Source organism: Hibiscus syriacus, unplaced genomic scaffold (genome assembly GCF_006381635.1).
Source record: "Hibiscus syriacus cultivar Baekdansim isolate YM2019G1 unplaced genomic scaffold, ASM638163v2 tig00117027_pilon, whole genome shotgun sequence".
Lineage (NCBI taxonomy): Eukaryota > Viridiplantae > Streptophyta > Magnoliopsida > Malvales > Malvaceae > Hibiscus > Hibiscus syriacus.
The window spans coordinates 559,608-581,924 of NW_024063530.1; the positions used below are offsets into that span (position 1 = coordinate 559,608).

The following is a 22,317-nucleotide window of genomic DNA, read 5'->3' on the forward strand; positions in this document are numbered from 1 at the left end:
TCTTGAATTTTACCATCATAATAAACAATAGCTGAAAGTTGCGTAATTCTTTGATTTTAAAAGTGCGACAATATTATATCTGTAAAAAAAACTGAAACAATGTTGATTAAATAAATAATATATGAATGAAAATATAACAGAATAAATTTTTTACACATAAACGTAAATAATTTAAATAATATAATTGTATATTATTACATGTACCACAAAACTATATCGACGTATATTATCGCTTTCTAATTTTACAAACACATAAATTAATTAACAACAATTAGTATAATATTTTTTCAAATAGTCATAATAAACAATAAATATAATAAAAATTTATCACAAAATTATCTTATAATGAAAAATCGCACGAACTTCTGAATAAAATATGAGAAAATTGTCAGAATTATTGACTCGTTGACGAAATTGTTGTATTAATTTATAAGTTGAGATGAGAGATGTGAGGAACTTAACTCGGGGGAGAAGGATATTTATAGCCGATAAAAGTTTTAACAATTATACAAGATGCGGTACATGTCCCACACTATATATAATTATAAAGGTCAGGCGTGGCTCCTGAACCGCGCTATATATAATTATAAAGGTCAGGCGCAGCCCTTGACCCGTGCTATATCCTACGTGGCGTAAGGCGCGGCCCAAGGGCCTCGCTATACACACGTGTATCCATATCAGCATAAGGCACGTCGCAGGGGGGCATCTTATCCCACGTGACGCCAAATCAGTGTATAGCGCCATGCAAGGGGCGCCTTATTACAAAAGGTATTAGATCAAAAAATATAATCTGAACGGTATTAGATCGATAAATATATCGATCACCGATGATTTTTTTAAGAAAAACACCCCCCGAGAATGTGAATGACTGGCCACAATTTTTACTTTCATGTATTTATTATCTTTTAGTTTTATGGTCCAAAGCTGTACAACATTATTTTGATTCCCAAGAACTATTTATTTTTTTGTTTGGTTTTGGCAATAAAGAGGATGACACTTTTGTTTTGGTTAAAAAAATTTTAAATCAATTTAGTATCTAAATTTAAAAAATGATATTGAATGTTATTTTAATATTTAAGCAATTAATTAAATTATGACATATAACTCTTAGTAATGTCAATACTATAATGAAAAAATATCATATTAATAATTTAATTGATTATTGAAATTTCAAGTAATCACATATAGGGATAACAACGACTCAACGAGGTGGGGTAGGATGAGTTTTTAATCTCTCCAACTCGAGACTAAATTTAGTATCATTCTCTTCATTTTTCTCTTTTTAATTTTAGTCAGATCTTACGTTTATGTCTATATACAGAGATTATTATGCAGGGATTTATTAGCATGGATTACTTCCCATTACAGAAGCGCATATGAAGATTGTATATGAAGACTGTTCAAATATGTATTTATTTATTTATTTATTTATACATGCATTGTATTTTATCTTTATTTTTAATTTTCTGACTGCCAGAGGTCTTCCACGGAAGCTGCTCTCAACCATGCGTTAGGGGCAGCCTACTACCCTACCTCCCCCTTACCCCATTACATATGAGAATAAGATTTTGTTGTTGTTGTTGTTGTTAATGAAAACATAAATTAACCCCGATATAATAGAAACATGTCTTAATCATAATCTCCGTTACAAAAACTAAAAATATTCAATTTATTTTAAAAAAACATAACGTAAAAAAATATTCAATTTATTTTAAAAAAACATAACGTAAAAAAATATTTTAATAAATATATCAAACAAGAAGAAAATGATTTTACCTAAATTTAATCTTGACCCGATCTAAAAGAAACAACTTAATTTACGTCGATCTCCAAATAAAAACAATTAATCCAGGTCAAATAAAATTATCATTCTTAATCACATATATCAATTTTTTTTCTAAGTTCATATATTAATTTGAATTATAAAAAAAGACAATAAACCTTACCGATTTGAGAAAAATTGTTAGACTTAAATCTGATTTATATAATAAGCTTTATGGATTTGGACTGTATTGTTCGGATACTTATATTATAGAATATAATGCATTTTCGTCTAATTTTTTTTATACAAATAAAAGTCGTTAATTTTATTTGAAAAGAGGAAATATCCAAAATCATAATTAAATTTACAATCAGAAATATAAATTAAACACATAATTAAGACATAGTTATATAATCATTGACGTAAAAAACCAACGACTTGAGATCAAACAATTACTATACAATAAAAAAGTTAAAAAAACCTCCATAAAAAGTAGAATAAAAGATATATACAAATAGATGTGATTACATCAACAAACGAACCACAACATGATATCAAACTATTGAAAGATCGTCGAAATCTGCAAATCAAAGTCAAGCTTCGTGAAAAAGCTATAACTGAATGTAAATCGATTATCCAAATCTAATATGAGAATCCTAAGTAAGAAATATAATTATGATAACAAATAAGCGTTATTTTGATCATTCGACGCGTTGTTAAATTACAATTCTAAAAAAATTAAATAAAAAAATAGTCAAAATGATCAAAAAAAATCAAAAATATACCAAAAGATTAAAAAAATGTGTCATGAAAGTAAAGTTGTTAAAAATTTTAAAAAATAAAGGGATAATACATAAACGATAAAAAATAATAGAAAAACTAAATTAAAAATTTATTTAATTTAATGTTAGTTTATTTTGACTCATTTGTACCTTTTCTAAATTTAGTGACTAATTTATAATATTATTAATAGTTGAATGACATATCTTGTAGTTTACACTAAAAGTAAAAGGAAAAGCTACAACCCATTGCCAAACCCCGTTTCACTTTCACTTCATTTTCTTCCCGGTTTCTCTGCATTTTCCCTTTCTTCTCCCTTCACTTTGGGTAAGATTTGCCTATCTTTTGTTATTTGATTTTCATTGAACTGTTTTCTTTTGTTTTCAATGATTTTTCAGATTTCTAAATCAGTGATCTAATTTAATTTCCTCAATTTCAGTTTTGTTTTGCTTGCAAAAAAACCTTTTTAATTTTCGTTGAATACTGTCCAATTTGTATATATATCTCGGTGTTGTTTTTGTATCGTATACATTTTCTCATTTTCTTTTTTTAAAAGAATTTTTTGTTTTACTTTTCATTTTATATATATTTCTTATTTTTGTTTGTCTTTGGCGTTTTCGTTGATCTCGACTATAGGTGATTTTACTCTTTTAAGTTTTATCCTGTTGCTCTTGATTGACACCACAAATTCAAACCCCAGTATGATTGATTTTAAGGTTTTGTTTTCCCTGGGTGATGAATGTTGTTTCCTTCTTAACGTAGATTTATGAAGGATTAACATGGAATATTATACGTGGATGTGTAGTATTACTAGGGAAGTTTTGGTAGATTTTATTTATCTTTTTTTGGTTCATTATACTTAAATTCTAGTAAACAGAGGAACTGGAATTAACTGAAAGCTGAGAAGCAGTAGATTGAACAAAGTTAAAAAAGAGAGGAAAACATGCATTCTTTCGGGTACAGATTAAATGGTCTGCTAACATTTTCCGTGACAATTCTGGCTATAATGTGTGCCATCGCATCTCTCTCGGACAACCTCAACTCTCGTTCTCCCTCTGCAGAAATCCAGGTCTATCTTTCTCACATTTGCATATTTGGCTAGGTGTTTATATCAATTATTTGTTCTTTTTCTCGTAGACCCTTTTGGATTCTTTTGTGTTTTTATCTCTGATTTCTATTTCGTTGGGTGTGACCGTAGGTTATGAACATAAATTGGTTTCAGAAGCAGCCACAGGCGAATGATGAGGTATTATTGTTTCCATTACCTTATGTTTCATTTGTAATGCCGATTCTTGACGCAAACTAAATTGTGTTTGATATTGTCACTGCTTGCCAAGGGATATCATTTTCCTCTCCCACGCCCCCTTCATTTAATCTATTCATTTGTTTAGTGTTCTCTTATTTTTCTGCTGTAGTTCTAAGTAAATGCTTTTGACTTTTGTAGGTGAGCCTGACGATGAATATATCGGCTGATTTGCAATCATTGTTTACATGGAACACAAAACAGGTTTTCTTCTTCTGCGAAATTTATGTTTTACATTTTTAGAACTTCATCTCATTTGCTTCGTCCATTGTATATATATCAGTGCATGAGATAATCCTTCTCACAATGGACTTCGGGGAGAATTTCATTCTGATGTATTCAAATGCTTTCAATTTTATGTGGTGGTGATATTTGTAGGCCTCCCTTTTTCTGTCAGTTTTTCTTTTCTCACAATCATTCATCGTCTTGAAGCTGATTTCAAATATCATCTCCTTGTTGATCAACAGCTTTTCATATTTGTAGCAGCTGAGTACGACACCCCAAAGAATTCCTTGAATCAGGTAAGGCATTTATGTCATTGTCTTACTCAAAAATCTTTTAGCTCCTTGAATATTTTTTCACATGGTATTTTATAGGTGTCTCTTTGGGATGCTATAATACCTGCCAAAGTGCATGCAAAGTTTTGGATCCACACCTCAAACAAGTATCGTTTTGTTGATCAGGTGTGTGCATAATGGCGAAGTAGCTTGCTTGTTATTCATATAGATCTAAACAAGTTTATTAGGGCTTTCCTGCAATTGAGAATTTTATTTATTTTTCTTTAATCTTTCCTTATCTAGGGAAAATATCTCCGTGGCAAAAAATTCAACTTGACATTGCATTGGCATGTCATGCCGAAGACTGGAAAGATGTTTGCAGACAAAATTGTCCTGACTGGCTATAGTTTTCCGGAGGAATATAGATGAGGTTTACTTGACGTATGTTTTGAGGTTACTCTAAGTTAAGCTGTCTCAGTGTGTGGGATATTATAGCTCAGCTGAATCATAGAACTTGAGATTTAATCTTCTCTAGATTGGCACATTAAAGGTCGTTTGAATTAGAAAGTTTGGAACATTGACACTTCAATACTTTATATTTGAGAAAAATGAGGAAATGGGTATTTCTCAACTTTTTTTTAACACATTTAGGCTTTCGGTTTGCTATATTTTTTTTTTGGACTTGTCTAGGATGATTACAAGGTAGTATTTGTTCAAAACTTTCTTAATTAATTGACAACACACATCAACCCTGCAAACGCAGTTACTCGAACCAATAATTTTTAGTGAGTATAACATTCTTTTTAACTATTGAATGGGTTATGATTTGGCAAACTTTTGAATTCAAAGCCCTGAATCAAATTAATCTTTAATTTCAAGTGAGAAAGAAGGTTTCAAACAGTTCCTAATAGAAAATAATAAAAAAATCAAATGTACGACTTTGTTTTGCTTAATTTCTTTCATAAGATCAATTTGTCTATAATGAGATTGGTGCTACTAATCAATAAACTCAATGAAAGAATGATTACTACAAATGGCTGGGAAGAGCTTATTTAAAGAGATCGCTCCCCAGTGTTACAGCCCCAATCTCCTCGCCTGGTTCAAATTGCAAACCACCAATTTGTCTCTTTAATTTGTTCAAGCTCTTCAACGATGTTTCTCATGGATGGTGTCTGGGTCTAATATGCACACATTTCAATGTCAAATCGCTACTTGTTTTGCACCAAGCATTGGTTTGGCCTGTAAGGTTCTATTGATGAAATCGACGATCCTGTCTGAATCCTTAGCCTTCGAAACAAATGATGTTTTTGTAAGAATACAAGATCGGTTTTCCAACAAGTGATTAGGATAAACAAAGAGTTCAAACATGGATACCACCTTTAAAAAACAAATCATGCAGAGCCTATTTCGATGATCATATACTGCTGTGATCATGTACATCACATCATCATGTCTTTACCCCGAGAAAAAAGCCTAATGGATCTCGGTCAATTTAAATTTGGGCTTTACATTTCATGGTGTTGGACATTTTAAGAAGGAAAAAAAAGTTGAATTAAGAAAGTACAGCTAAATTTCTCAGAATTTGAATTCCGAAGCCAAATTTCTCACAATGATCAGTGTTCTCGCTCAGGTTCCCAATCCAAGAAAATGACAAAAGGCTTAATATCTTCCGTAATTATTTTTATATTTTCTAATTTGTGATATTTGATGAAAATGCAGGAGCGTTTGCTTGGTGCGCGCTCGGAACCGCGTTGACAGGATCGTGGTATTTGAGCAACGGAAACGCATCTATGAATCGGTTCCAGATCATCAATCTCAACTCGCTGCCCAATCGCAGGTCCTATTTTATTTTATTTCTAGCGTTGAATTTTCTATTTAATTTTCCATCTGAAACCCTTGAAAAAGTAGCAGATGAAGTTCTTATAATTACTAAAAGAGAAAAATCAAATTTTGAGTTTATTTTCGTAAAATAGTTTTAAGAATAGATTTCTTGATTACTTTGTGATGCCATTATTTCTAATTTATTCTGGTTCTGATGAAAGGAAAAAAATGCTTTGTATTTGAAAAATATTTGGAACTTCTGAGGAATTCATAACAATTGAAATTATTTTCCAACTGCAAGTTGCTGTTATGCCTGTCTCCATCATGTCTGGCTCGATAATAGCTTAAGCTAATGGCAGATGGTTTTTGTAGAACTAGTAATTATGTCTTACTAAATGTGGGTGCAAAGTATACTGAAATCCTAGTGCAGTAGTTCAAGTGATTAAAGATTGGAATTTGACTGGATTCAGGGAAGGAGGGAAAATGCAAATAAAAAATCAAATGTGTAATGAGAAAACTAGATTCAAGGAAAATGGCTTCCCCCTCCACCTCCCCCCCCCCCTTCATTTCCGGAATTTCTTATAAACTTCTTTTAGCTTTCTTCTATATATTGTTCTTCCTAAGAATTGAGGTTGATGACAAGAATCTTGTGTTCTGGTATAAATTTTTTAGGGTTTTAGATGTAGAGAGATTGAGGTATATTATCACATCCTTTAACACTTGAAGTTTAACATATTATCACATTCTTCAACTTTTGAAGTTGGGCATATTATCACATTCTTCACCTTCTGAAGTTTGACATATTATCACACTCTTCACCTTTTGAAGTTTGGCAATATTATCACATTCTTTAACATATGAACATCAGAGTCTTCTTAGTATCTGTCCATGGTTTAAAAATTAATGATTGAATTTGTTGATCTGATTCCCTAGCTTTGCATAAGAAATGAACAAACTTAAACCGTCTGGGTATAGTTATCAACAGTTCTAATTGCATAAATTTCTAGTGTTACAGCGTTGTATCTTTACAATAGAAAGCACAGTAGTCTCATCTAAGATGTTATGAACAATCTAGTTAATGGTTTCATATGAAGGAGAATGCAATTGCTGGAGACATTTTGGTTACTTCCACAGTCCTTAGGCTTCCTCTTCTTTTTGTTGCTGTTTTTTAGTGACTGATACAATTAAATATCATCGACAATATGTCACCCTTTTGAACACCAATTTTCTTATAAAAAAATTGTGCTATCTACATGACCTCTAATGAAGAAAGTAAAAAACCTTAGGTTCTAGGCATGAGACTTACCCATGTGGTTTTGGAATATATCTCAAGTGGAATTATAGGAAATGGGAATACAATAATTTGAAAGAAATGGGATTTTTTTCTTTTTCTTTTTTTTTGGTACAAATTGAATTACACACGTACCCAAGCGCTTATTATCTAAAATTTCTATACAAAGTAGATTTGACATTTACAAGTAAGACTTTGTTTCATCATTTGCATTGCTTGGTATTAAATTTCTGGTTTACTTTATTTTTCTTACAGATGAAGGAGAAGATATTTGGAAAGAAATCTCGCTCGGAGTTTGCTCTTCTATGGAACAAAGCTGTATACCAGATATTTGTGCCAGTAATTGAGTCCATTAGTTCACGTCGATGGTAGAAATTTGGAGTAATTTAGAGCCAACTGTTAATGTGTCTATTACTGCATATCATTGCATATAGTAGCTCAGCTGTATCTAGGGAAGGCAAACGGGTATAATTTCGTAGATTCCGCACCGTACCCGCTCCAATTGGGAAGGGGATGAGTATAACTTTAGTGGATAGTGGGCGGGTGTGGATTTAGAAAGTGGTACCCGTCGCGGGTAGTGGGCGGGTGATGGGTTTGAGACCTTACCTGCCCCACATCCACTTGCCCACTGAATACCCATTAAATTTTAGACCATTATAAATTTAGGTATAATTTTATGGTTTGTCATTTATGTGTGCCAAAGAACAAAAAATATTATGTGTTTGTCATTTATGTTTCTAGGTTTTAGGCTTTAATTATGTCTTTTATTATGGTGTTTTATGTGCTTTAAGATCTATGTTAACACTTAACTCAGATAATCCTTGGTTTCTTTTATTATGTTTCTTAATAGATGTGTTTGTTTTATGTTTGTTGTTTATGTATAACTTAAGGTTGTCGTCAGGCGGGTATAGTCGGATACGTTTCTAGTTGGGTAGTGGGTGTGGGGATGTATTTGAGAATGTACCCGTGTGGGCGGATATGGATTTGAAAATTTTTACACATCATGGGTGGTGGGCGAGTGGTAGATTTGAAAATATTAGGTGGTTATGGGGATAGGGGAGGGGGTATCCGCACTCGACCCGCCCGTTTGCCATTCCTAGTTGTATCTCTCTAAATCGTTTGAACTTAAAAAAGGAGGCATGCAAACTGGGGCCATGCTATGCTGTATTACGCAGCATATAATAATGGTAAATTCAATTTTCATGATGTATGACCTTTAAAGGATTCTTGATAAATTTAATTTCTTTTCCCTTTCATTAAGACTTGAATGTCTTAGAAGTTGAATGTTTTGTCTAAGCAGCATTGGATCATGAATATTGTCTTTGTAGCAGGTTTTACTGTCCTAGCTAATTAGCTCTTCCCCTTAGGTAGGATTATGGAAACTTGAACTCGAACTTGAGAAAGCGGATTTAAGGTTTTAAATCAGAATTATCGGTACTGGTTATAGCAGTCGGTATCTACTGTTTTCTTTTTAAGATGGAGTGTAGTCATTTCTCTTTTTTTCTACAGTTGCCTCTGAGTTTGAATTTTGGACGTCTTTACAATGGCTTTTATAAGGACTTTTAAAAGCTGTTGATGTCGTTGCTTGGCATTCAATATTGGGAAAATAAATGATGGTTCCAAATGAATGATCATGCTATTGAAGTGTATCAACACAAACCGGCTCGGTAACAATGAGTTTGATGTCATTTCTCTTGTTAATAAAATTGTTAGGTCAAGTTATATTGTTATATATTTGAAAAGAGAACAAATTGTAGGTTAAATTATGGTTTATACTAATTATATATTTGGATAAAAATGGGGATGAAATTGGAATATTTAAAAGTTTGGGGATTAATTTAGAAAGAGGGTAATGGTTTAGGGATGAAATTAGAATGTTTAAAAGTTTAAGGACTAATTTAGAATGAGAGTCATAGTTTTGGGATAAAATTAGAAGCTTTAAAAGTTTAAGAACCAATTTAAATAAGAGTTATAATCTTGGGACATATGATGTAATTATCTCTTAAAAATATATATTTTTCTTCTTTAACAGAATTTGTTTTACTTTAAGTTAAACATTTAAAATTATTGAAAATATTTTTTTTTGAAAAATAAGCACACCTGTAAAATTTTCATCTTATTAATTTAATATTGTGAATATGATTGATAAATTCTTAAAAGAATCTCAAACCCCAATTCACTTAAGACCGTTCATATATTCTTTATTTTTTTCTTGTATTTTTTTTATCTTTAGTCCCTATATTATATAATATTTTATTCCTTCAGTTTCAAGGTTTCGTCATGGTTAATCTGGATCGATCCGCGTTGTACACCTAATTTTGATAGATAAGTCTTTCAACAGGAATTTTCTACATATATAAGGCCTCGAACTCGAACTTTACTTAAACGATATCAAAATAATTAACACTTAAATCACCCCATTAACCGTATTATATAATACTTTAACAAATAAAGAATCGAATACATCGTCTTAATCTCTCGTAACGACCACCACAAATCCAACTCACCTAATCTCAGCGACATCATTGTTTAAACCAGCTATTAATTATTTTGGTGCAAAATATTAATATTTGAGCTCTTTGATCATAACTCAATGTGTAGTTTAATAATAATCTCTTTGCATGACGTTTTATTAGCAGAATTATGCATTTAAAAATAGAAAAGAAAAAGAGCATTGGAAAAGGGAAAAAGATAACAATCACAAATAAAATACATTCAAAGGAACTAAAAAGACACCCTTGTTCATAAATATATTTATTTACAGTTCAATGGCTCACTCAAGGTTGTCCATTTATTTCTCTTCAACGGTGCAAGAAAATGAAAAGTTGAATTGAATCAAGCATTGCTCCTGAAAGATCCAAGGGCTTTGATGGCTGCGGCTCTGAGGATGTATTGGTGGTAGAATGCAGCAATTGCAGCTCCGATGAATGGTCCAACCCAGAAGATCCACTAAACACCACGTGAGAATAGGATGATCAACAACAATTATATCATGAAATGCAAACTATATATATATATATATAGGAGAAGTAGTATATGTACCTGGTCATCCCAGGCCTTGTCTTTGTTGTAAATGACAGCAGCTCCAAAGCTCCTAGCAGGGTTGATCCCAGTGCCAGTGATTGGAATTGTGGCAAGGTGAACCATGAACACGGCAAATCCAATGGGGAGTGGTGCCAATACCTTTTTATTTTTTACATGCAAACAAAAATATTTCATTAAAACTAACAAAGAGCTGAAAAAATTAAATGGTAATAGAGTTGAGATATATACAGGGACATGGGAATCTCTAGCATTCCTCTTGGGATCAGTGGCGGCGAAGACAGTGTAGACAAGAACAAATGTGCCGATGATCTCGACACCCAATGCAGTGCCATTGTTGAACCCATCGGCGACCTCGTTCGCACCACCTCCGTAGTTGTTGTAGTAAGTCTTCTGGAAAGCCTTGACCAACCCACACCCACAGATGGCACCCAAGCTCTGAGCCACCATGTACATCAACGCTCGGATCAGTGACACCTTGCGTGCCAAAAACAGCCCAAACGTCACAGCAGGGTTGATATGTCCTCCTGTACATCACAGTTCACACAATTTTATTTTTCATGCTGCTGTAACTTTTTTTTGATTACCGAGAAAAAAAAGGAGTTACTAATTACTTACCTGAGATACCGGCAGTGCAGTAAACAAGAATAAAGATCATGCCACCGAAAGCCCAGGCAATACCGAGTAAACCAACGCCACCGCAGTCAGGGTCAACGGTGTTCTTAACAGGGTCGGTTTGGACCTTGTAGCCAATCACGGTCAATACCGTAACATATAAGAAGAGAAGTGTAGCGATGAACTCGGCAATCACTGCTCTATAGAACGACCATTTGGTTAACTCTTCAGCATCAATCAAAGGTGCCGGAGGTGGATCATGATAGTCCTTTGCCCCTCCACGTTGCTCTGGCAGCTGTCTCAATATCCTTAGCCATTTTCTTGCTTTGCAAAAGAAAAAAAAACAATGGACTTTGAGTTTAATTATTAAGCTGCGGATGATGAAAGCTGAGTGGGAGAGGGAGGGTTTATAAGGCAGCCAGAGCGAATGAGAGAGGATGATAATAATGATTAAGGACTTGATTAATGTAATCAAATTATTATAATAAATTTAGCCGTCCAATCTACCTCTGATTTCGAGTTTCTTAGTTTGCATGGACCCACCATTTGCTGTACATGACTCTCTTTTTTTTTTTTCCTTCTCTTCATATTTTCACCACTGCATCTGCCATACCATTCGTTTTTACGAATCAGATAAAATAATAAGATAACCAGCTTATGAGTATTTGATATATTCCATATTTTTTTATGATAATATTATTATATTTAAATTTAAATAAATAAAAATTAAAAAAATTATGAGATTATATTATTATTTATTATATACATTTGATTTAATCTATTAAAAATATATAAAATAAATGAATTAATACACTCTCAATCAAATTATATTTAAATAAAAAATAAATAAAACACATTTGACATCATGTAAAATTTATGTTGTCATCAGCTATGGATTCACACACAAATTTCTAATTTTGTTCACCTTTAAAAAAATTACTTCAATTTAACATACAACAAAATTTATGTTGTTAATATATGTGTACTTGCCCTAAAAAATATTTCTAAATTTGTCATTGATTTAGGTTAAACACTCAAGTTAATATTTATGTCAGTAAAGAACTCAATTGATATAGTATTAATATTTTACAATTTTAATTAAAATATTTTAAAATTGAAATATTGATTTAAAATTGAAACCTATAATACAGTTAACATAAGTAAATTTAGATTTAAACTTCAACGAATATATACTTTATACTCAGATTATAACTTCCATTGCTGTGATAGTTGAATATGTTTTTGGATGAAATGCTTAGAATTAGAAAAATATTTTGGCAGAAAAATCAACAAGAAAGAAGTAAAAAGATCGTGATGTGAATTTAATAAAGAAGAACGATCATCTTATGTTATCGTTGGAAAAGAAAACAATTAACAGTTAGTATAAGAATATGAATATCCCTAATTATTAAAATTGAACTATATATTAGAATAGCAAAACTGTTTTAATATTGGCGGGTTGGTGACGGCTTTGCCAGATAGACATGCAAAATAGGAAATTGAATTTTTGTTAAATAAATGATGGATTTATTTTGTTAAACAAATTGAAAATTGCATGGACCATGAATACATAGAATAGTAATCATATGCATATAATATTATTTTTAGGGGGGGAAACTTTTACGACAGTCGAAAGGTTCATTTAATGGTACAAAATAAGCAAACAAACCAAAAGTTTGTATGTTCGATAAATTTACTGAATGCCAAAAATATTTATATGAAATTTTTTTAAATATACAATTTATCCATGCCGAACAACCTTTCAAATTACAGTTATGACCAAGATTGTTTGTATACTAATAATGTTTTTTTGGTGGAATGCTGATATGAATATTAATGTATATGGACCGACCAAGACACGTTAACCTCATAATTTCATCATCTTTATCATATTATATGATTTATAGCTCAATTATTCCCTTTTTAAAAATTAATAATAAGCTTCCAACTATGTATTTATTCTGTTCCTTCCCGTTGCCTTTGGTCATTCTCCTGGCTTTCTTTCTTATTGGTTAGAAATACGACACGTGTCAACACTTCAATCATCAATTATGAAATTATTCTCTCTTTTCTTTCTTATTGGATCGGAAGTTTAACACAATTGTTGCTTTTTCCTTCAGAGAGAAACCACTCAATGTATTAATTTTTAATAATTTCATTTAAATAATAATTATTATTTAAGATATATATCTTAATCTTAAACATATTTTTTAAAGTTTTTTAATTAACTTGATATACGATTATTTTATGATATTAACTCTTTATAAAGATGTAAACATGACTATTCGTTTTTTCCCCTATATAGTAACACTAACATATTCAAGATCGAGAGATTAATATTAATGAAAATTACTCCCATAACATTAAACATTTGGATCCGTCGATCGAAAAATATCATAACCGCAAAATTTTATCATTCTAGATTATTTTAACATTTGATAATATATTACACAAACCAACAGTTAAAAGACTGATAAAAAATTATAATACATGATTATCAACATCTGAGTGCTTCATTTTACGTCACTGAAAAGTTAATTTCCAGGACCACGACGGTAACTTCAACCTAAGCATAACCAAAAAGCTAATCACGCTTCGTCAATGAGCAGTCATCGTCATCCTTGTATTCGTCCTCAGCTCGCTCTTCTTTGATCGTCTCTAGTTTCGGAATATTGAAAGGGTTTCGCCAATAAATCGATGAGGAATGGAGGGGCAGCCTCAATTTGAAGTTTCATCATGTACCTCAGCTCTCCATCCATCCTTATCAATCAAAATATTCAAAACAACAAACAAAAATGGGAGTTAATTCTCTCTTTTCCCATCCTCCAGTGGCAATCAACCGAGGAAGAGACAGGGAATCAGTTAGAAAACAGGACTAATAACGGCTAATGCAGGTATTGGTTTTTATTTTGCACAAAAGTTTGTTGAAAATATTTGTGTTTATATACAGAAATCATGCCGAAAATCATAATGAAACAATCTAGTGGTCGTCAACGAGCTAACCCATGCGGACGATGTTAAAGTGAGGTGACAACATAAGTTTGGAGGGAAAAAGGAAAGAGATCCCCCCCCCCCAAAAAAATATATATCTTAAATTTGATGGGCTAACTCCATGGTTAGAAGGTTAAATTGTTCAACGAGATCCTCAAAATCTAAAAACCAACGGAGAATTTCCAACGTTGGCGTTAGGGGAATATAAATGGCACCTCCAGCAGAATCTGTGCCAGAGAAATATCAAGCATGAAAATGACGGTACAATATGGTGAAAAGGTGTACCAAAACCAGCCAAAAGGGAAATCATAGTCCCGCACCAAGTGGCAGAATCAAGAACGTAAATAGGTAAAGCCAACATCCCTTTCCCTTTCCTCTAAAACTGAAATTTGTCTTGCCATTTAAAGCATTGACAACAATGATCTACACATTTAGATGTTACCCACAAAATAGGGAAAGCTGCAATAGGACAGAGACGTATTCGGCTAAAAATCCAACAAAGTGTAAATGCCTTCCCAAGTTAAAGAATGAATTATCATAAATCGCAGTTCTTCACAATGCCAACCGCGTAATATATCTAGCAGATAACTTGGGGTCCAAGATAAAGATAACAAGTTTTCTGAATGGCTCAGATCAAAAACAAAAACAAAAACACACAAAGACAGGGAGACTGCAAATTCAACCGAAAAATCCAACCTATTAATCCCAAGGTACAATTTTTCCAAGTTAAAGATAACAAGCAACCATGCATATCCCATGTTATGGCCATACAGTTATACTTGTGATAGTTGAATTATGTACGAATTGAGAAACAGAGAGAGTTTATATCATCCTACATATAACAAGCACTGTAGGCTTGTACAATTATATCATCAAAATTTAATCCAAGTGCAAAAGCCTTACCTAGGTAAAGAACAAATGATTGTAGAGAAATATCACAGATGTCCCAAACACCAACTGCTTAGATATCCAAAAGAGATCAGTTCAAAGCTAAAGATAACAAGCTTTCCGAATGGCACAGAACATAAGCACAAACACAAAAGAATAGACAGGCAAAGAGGTAGTTGTTCAAAGGGGAAATTCATCCAACGATCCTACTCTATTTTAAGGCTTTCACCTGTTTTCAGGCCAATGAGCAACTACTTCCAAATACCACCTCTCCATTAAAGCGGCAGCATACATATCAATTGGGGATGTACAATTATAAGTCTGAATTAAGTACAAATTGAGTAACATATCAAGCACTATATGATTAGAAATACAATCCCAAGACATAATGAAATAAACTTAATATCTGAAGTTACATGAAAGTATATAGCAAAAAACACCCTATGCACAATGTTGCAATTGTCATTCAAAAGCAACCACAGAAAATAAAGCTGAGATGGAAATAACTAGAAACAAACAGACCTCAATCTCAATTGAATTAAAACATGAGAGCAACATTAAACCCTAAACTTTTTTATAAGAATTAGAGACCTCGTTAAAACCCCCTTCATAATCATCAACATACTAAACCGTATGTCAACAAAAACTGAAAGGAGGAAAAGAGTACCTCATGATTTATTAAATATTAAAACCATTAAACCCTAAACCCTAAACATGAGAGGAACAAAAACATGTACCATATTTCAGCACATTATATGCATCCATTACACATTCAGAAAGCAACATGAAGCGATGAAAAAAATTAACCCGAGACCCCAGACCACAAACCCTAAACTCTAAAACCTAAACTCAGCAAAGTTTAGACCAAACAAATAAAACAAGAGCTAGACATATCAACAAGTGATGATTGTTGAACATACTAGCAGAAAATAATGGCTCTCAAACTTTATTTAAAGAAACCAAAATGTGAATCTAGATTGGAATAAGTATGTGATTCTTAGGCATCATCATCACAAGATACTTCTTGTGTCATGTTCTACACTCAAAACTGGCTAACAAATTCTGACAAGATAAACATGAATCAAGAAACCAACCTCTAAACAGACAACAGACAATGCAACACAGAATTCTTAGCAACAACATCCAAAAACAGCCATTCAAATACCTCTCAATATAAAGAAAGGAGCTAAAAGTAATGCACATTCATAACCAGAAGACCAATGTGATTGACTTCCTTCAGCATTCAACAACTCAAATTCAAAAAATATGGGACATTTTCCATTGATTTACCAAACAAAAATATTACAAAATTCATTTCTTACTTACCAAGTTGAGGCACTATCAAAACACGGATTTTCCATTCACTTCGTACTTACCAAGCACAAGACTAGCATTTAAAGTAGACAATATAAGCTAAAGGAACATAAATAAAAATAAATAAATAAAGAATTCATAATACTTGAAATTCTAAATAAAACTTCAAAACAACCTCTGAACTAAATATTCGCAAGTTGTTCAAAATCTTAAAATATAACATTTTTAAAACGACAAACACGATGATAATCGTAAGAACGAAAAGGACAAACTTTTTCACTCCAACGGAACATCAACATCTCCATCATCAATCTCCTGCTGTAAATCCTTAGGGTCTTTCCCATCAACCGTACACCCAACAGAAACACACGTTCCAAGTATCTCCTTCACTGTCCCTCTCAAATCCTTAGCCATCGACCTCGGTCTCATTACCTTAGCAATTTCGATGACATCATCGAGACTGATGTTCCCGTTATGCTTGATATTCTTGGTCTTCTTCCTATCCCTCTCCGGCTCCTTCAATGCCTTGATTACAAGAGCCGCCGCCGACGGGACCACCGTGACTTTAGCCTGACGGTTCTGGACGGTGAGTTTGACAGTTACGCGGAGACCCTTCCAGTCCTTGGCGGTTTCTTTGGCGATGTCTTCACCAATCTTTTTGGGAGAGAGACCCAGTGGACCAATTTTTGGAGCAAGAGAACTCGCTGCTCCGACTTCGCCACCAGTGACGCGGACGAAGACATCCACGACTTGGGTTGGGTCGAACTTAGGCGGCATTTTTGGGTTTGTTCTTTGACGGAGGATAAGATGTAGGCTAGGGTTTCGAGAGACGGAGGAGTAAAAATTGAGATAATATAGCTAGGTTTGTCCAGTTTAATGACTAATTTAACCTTTATACAAGTCATGAAACATGAGAAACCTGGATGGATGCTTTCGTAATTTCGTTGGATATACTAACTCTATTGTTGCTGAGTTTGACAACAAATAGCCAATCAAATGGGGTCTTTGTCCGTTTGGTTCATAGAGAAAATTATTACTAAAGAAAATATTTTTTTCTGTATTTACTATTTAGTTTAAGACCATTTTCTTTAGGGATCATGAAATATTATTTATAGTAGTATTTTTGGGTTTTTTTTTAAGGAATGGCATTCCCTTCTATTGTAAGGGTATTATACAATTTTTTTATTTTTAGGATTAATATACCTTTAAAATAGTCAAATTATTTTAAAATAATCATTTTTTGTATAATTACATCAATATAAATCTATTTTATTTTTCAATTATGATTCTAATTTCTTAATACTTATTATAAAATAATATGATGTACACAAATTAAAAAATAAAAAATATATATCAAGCTTCTATTTTATTTTGATTATTTATTATCTCTGTGTTTGATTCAAGTTTTATTTTTGATTTGTTTTTATTATGCGTTTGAATTTTTTATGTGATATTTTATTATACAAATCAAACATGTAGTATTAATAAATTAAGAGAGATGTATAAATAAACACGTACTTACATTGACATAAGTTGTTTTTATATTTTCAAAGAAACACAAAATTAGAAAATAATAATAAAATATATGTTAAATTATTTGTATAAGAATTTTATAAAAAAAAATATAAATTTAAATCAAATAACAAATTTTATATTTTCTATGAACTTTCATGTAGATATTTTCACTTTAATCTTAAGAATTAATTTTTTTTAAAGAAAATATATCTTAGGGACAATTTGACAAAATATTGAATATATTATTAATATCTTATATTCCTCCAATTAAACGTTGTAATCTTAATTCTTGTCACACAACCCAAATAAGGTAATACAATATTCATATTAACATGTCAAATGATGCAACATTCTAATAATATTATTCTCAAATGTAATATTATATTTCATAAACCAAACGTTCCCTTATACTTAATGCATCTTTTGTCTCCTAAAATTTGTTTCTTTTTCCTTTTGTATTTTTCAATAATATTTTTCAAAAATATATAAATTTTTTCTATTTTAATCATTTATTTTTTTAATAGTTTAGATTTTTTAATGGTTTAGATTCTTAATCATTGATAACATACACATATTTTGTAAAAACAACTATTTGAATTCAAATCTTTTAGGAAGAATAACATTTCTTTTTATCACTAAGACTTATAATATTTTGTACTTTAGTGACTTAAGCATTTTGTTGAAAACTTTTTGATATTTCGGTATAACAAATTAAGTTAAATGAATTTTAAGATTTTCCAAAATGATTTTCTAAGTATATTCGATATAATTATTCGAATATCAAAACATTACTCCAAATATTTCAAAAAATCATTTTTAATCCTTACTTAAGTGTAAAATTAAGTTTTAATCTTAAAACAATTTCAAAATAATCTTTCAAAGTATTTCGAACCATTTCAAAGTCAAAAATTCCAGATTGCTCAAAGGGAACCGATTCCCCCCAAGGGGGTACCGATTCCCCCCCTGAATGGTTTGGCTCCGAGATTTCCAGAATGCTCGGAGGGAACCGATTCCCCCCCTGTTCAACGGTCGAAATATTTGAATTTTACACTTAGGGAACCGATTCCCCATAGGGGGTACCGATTCCCCCCACGCTCCAAACTGTTTTATTAATTGTTTTCACACTAAAACGGCTATATGATCTTCACTAATCATCCCCAACGTTCAGAAGTGATTCAAGGTGTATTTAAACAAGTTCTGAAGTCCTTGATCAACAAGAAATCATAGAGAAACAAGAGAGAAAGCATCAAACACCAAGTTTGTGCAAATCAAGCCAATTTTCCTTTCAATATTCATTTTGCTTTCAAGAACACCATTTGTGCTCATTTGTAATTATCTTTGAGTGTTCTTTTCTTGTTCTAGAATTGTGCAAACATCTTACCTTGTGAGGTTTTCCATGTAAGTTTGCAAATTTGTAATCTTCTCTTTGGGAAAAGAGTGTTCTCAAGAATTGGGGTATATTCTTCAGGGTGTTGTAAGGTTATCTCTTTGGCCTCAAAAGAAAGAACAAATTAGTGAATTTGTTGGAAAATCCTTAGTGTGGATAGCTAAGGTAGTGGACGTAGACTTTGATTGAGAAAGTCGAACCACTCTAAATCACTGTGCAAATCTTTTCAATTTTCTACAAAAGCTTCCACCGAATTTTTAATTGCCAATTCACCCCCTCTTGGCTAATTCCGTTGATCGATTAACTTAACAATTGTCATCAGAGCCTAACTCATTTGAAGGTTTAATTACCTCTTGATTCGATTCGGGAAGAGTTATATCGATTATTAAAGTCATCAATGGCCTCCGCTTCAAACTTCGACTCCAGTCTCGATTCGATGTCCGTCAGCAAGCCTCCTTTCTTCAATGGAGCTAACTATGCCTATTGGAAGAATAGAATGATGTACTTCATTCAAGCAAGTGACATGGGAGCATGGAATGCTGTAGAAGAAGGATACATCAAACCTCTCACTCATCCAAGGTTGTGGAGTGAAGGAGAGACAAGAATATTCCAGCTCAACTCCAAAGCCATCCATATCATTTTTTGTGCTCTTGGACCAGATGAATATGGAAGAGTTTCATCGTGTACAACCGCCAAAGAAATATGGGACAAACTTCAAGTCACTCATGAAGGTACCGATGAGGTAAAGAAATCTAAAATTAGTATTCTAACGCATAGCTATGAAAATTTCAGGATGAAACCAAATGAAGATATCAAAGCTATGACGGATAGATTTTCAAAGATTGTCAATGGTCTCAAATCATATGGAGAGATCATTTCAAATGAAAAGCTTGTGAGGAAGTTAGTCTACTCCCTCCCAAAATCGTGGCAATCAAAGAAGACGACAATCATCGAGTCTAAGGACTTAACGTCCTTAACTCTTGAAGAGCTAATTGGGTCACTCCTCACTCATGAAATGATGCTCGAAGATGAGGTGGACCTCGACAAAATTGACGAGACACCAAAGGAGAAGGAGAAGAAGAAAAACATTGGAGTTGCTCTCAAATCCACAAAAGATGAGAGTGATTCGAATAACGATGACGATGACGAGGAAATGGCATTGTTTGCCAAACGGTTCAAAAAAATGATGAGACCTTATCGAGGAAGAAAATTCAAACGAAATGAATGCCTAAAAAATGAACCAAAAGAGAAGGACCCAATCATTTGCTACGAATGCAAAAAGCCAGGGCATGTTAAATATGATTGCCCACAATTGAAGAAAAAAGGTCAATCAAAGAATAAGCACAAGGCTCATGTGACTACATGGAGCGATGAAGAAAGTTCTGATGAAGAGGAACAAGAAGTAGCTAACTTGTGCTTGATGGCATTTGGGGAAGATTCTAAGGTAACCTCTAACTCATCCGATTTTGATGATTTATCCTATGATGAGTTGTTGGAGGAATATAATAGGTTGGCTTCGGATTATGAGAAATTATTTTTAAAATATAAAAACGATGTTTCAAAATTGAAAAATGAAAACAAACTCATATCAAAAACCAACAACGATCTTGAAAGTAAAATCAAAGATTTGCAAATCAAACTAGAAGAGTTTGAAAAGAAAAATTTAGATTTGCAAAATTTACTTTCAAAGATCAATGATGATCATCAAAAGAAAATTGATGATCTTAAAACTTCTTTTGATAAAGTTGGAACAAAACATTTTGAAAAAGGTGAAAATTCAAAATCCAACTTTGTTAGAACAAGTTTTAGAAACTACAATCATAAAGGTCCCCAAAGAACCTCTAATGGAAAAATCGTTAGAAGTATGCGGGTTCCTAAAGAACTCATTACTACTAAAGATAAAAATATCCTACATAAATGGATACCTAAGGAGACTAGGATTTTGGAAACTAATGAATATGAACCCAAAAGAATTTGGGTACCAAAAATAAAAAATTAATCTATGTTTGTAGGGAAAGGAGCATTGCTACAAGGCACGGGAAACAAATTCAAATTCATGGTACCTTGATAGTGGATGCTCAAGACATATGACTGGAGACAAAAGCCGGTTCATTGAGCTTAACGCCAAAAATGGAGGAGAAGTGACTTTTGGAGACAATTCAAAAGGTCACATTGAAGGTATTGGTACAATAGGTAATATCTCTTCCATACAAATTAAGAATGTTTTATATATGAATGGATTAAAGCATAATCTATTGAGTATTAGTCAATTATGCGATAAAGGATTCAATGTCTTATTTGAAATTAATGGTTGTAAAGTCATTGACATTGCATCTAATCGGATTATGCTTGTTGGTCATAGAATAGGGAACATTTACATGGTGCATTTAGATTCTTTTGATATGACTAATTTATGCCTAGTTGCTAAAGATGAACATGATAGTTGGTTATGGCATAGGAGACTAGGACATGCTAGTATGAGTGTTTTGCAACGGCTAATTCAAGGTGATTTAGTTCGAGGGTTGCCTAAGCTTAAATTTGATAATGATAAAATCTGTGATGCTTGTGCTAAAGGAAAACAAAAGCGTGTTTCTTTTAAATCCATTAATGACGTATCAACTAGTAGAGTATTACAATTGATCCATGTAGATCTTTTTGGGCCAACTAGGACTACTAGCTTGGGTGGAAAACAATATGCATTTGTCTTGGTAGATGACTATTCTAGATATACTTGGGTTCTATTTTTAAGTACTAAAGATGAAGCATTAGAACAGTTCATCACATTTTCAAAAATAATCCAAAATGAAAAGGGTTACTCTATAACTAGTGTTAGGAGTGATCATGGCACTTAATTTAAAAATCTTGGATTTATTGAATTTTGTAATTCTAATGGTATTAGTCATAATTTTTCAGCACCTAGAACCCCTCAACAAAATGGAGTAGTTGAGAGGAAAAATCGAACTTTAGAAGAAATGGCTAGAACCATGCTTTGTGAAAATAATTTGCCAAAATATTTTTGGGCGGAAGCCACAAATACTGCTTGTTATGTTGTTAATCGAGTAATGATTAGGCCAATTTTAAAGAAAACTCCATATGAAATTTTCAAAAATA

At 32.4% G+C, this 22,317-nt stretch overlaps 3 protein-coding genes and 1 pseudogene across 5 annotated transcripts; 2 read left to right on the forward strand and 2 right to left on the reverse strand.

Moving 5' to 3' along the window:
- The first annotated feature begins 2,780 nt into the window (after positions 1–2,780).
- On the forward strand, positions 2,781–5,005 carry LOC120196175 (signal peptidase complex subunit 3B-like). Of its 3 annotated transcripts, none has more exons than XR_005523139.1 (8): positions 2,781–2,869; positions 3,413–3,611; positions 3,741–3,788; positions 3,987–4,049; positions 4,313–4,366; positions 4,442–4,528; positions 4,646–4,862; positions 4,911–5,005. XR_005523139.1 is itself a non-coding variant. In XM_039198044.1 (8 exons), the coding sequence occupies exons 2-7, from the start codon at positions 3,486–3,488 to the stop codon at positions 4,769–4,771; spliced, it is 504 nt and encodes a 167-aa protein (XP_039053975.1). In that variant the 5' UTR covers positions 2,781–2,869; positions 3,413–3,485; the 3' UTR covers positions 4,772–4,788; positions 4,838–5,005. The 3 variants fall into 3 exon arrangements, 2 of the variants coding, with proteins under 2 accessions (XP_039053975.1, XP_039053976.1); XM_039198044.1 differs by having other exon boundaries at positions 4,646–4,788; positions 4,838–5,005; XM_039198045.1 differs by having other exon boundaries at positions 2,782–2,869; positions 3,420–3,611; positions 4,646–4,788; positions 4,838–5,005.
- Positions 5,006–5,936: 931 nt separating this feature from the next.
- On the forward strand, positions 5,937–7,881 carry LOC120196177. The gene is given in 5 exon segments (XM_039198047.1): positions 5,937–5,972; positions 6,062–6,074; positions 6,077–6,100; positions 6,103–6,179; positions 7,710–7,881. Coding segments are annotated over 5 exon segments (252 nt in total). The 5' UTR covers positions 5,937–5,951; the 3' UTR covers positions 7,827–7,881.
- A 2,367-nt stretch (positions 7,882–10,248) lies between these two features.
- LOC120196174 lies at positions 10,249–11,428 on the reverse strand (annotated as a pseudogene).
- A 4,896-nt stretch (positions 11,429–16,324) lies between these two features.
- LOC120196176 (60S ribosomal protein L12-3-like) lies at positions 16,325–17,127 on the reverse strand. Its single transcript, XM_039198046.1, has one exon. It carries the CDS (start codon positions 17,079–17,081, stop codon positions 16,581–16,583), a length of 501 nt encoding a protein of 166 aa, XP_039053977.1. The 5' UTR covers positions 17,082–17,127; the 3' UTR covers positions 16,325–16,580.
- Positions 17,128–22,317: the final 5,190 nt, after the last annotated feature.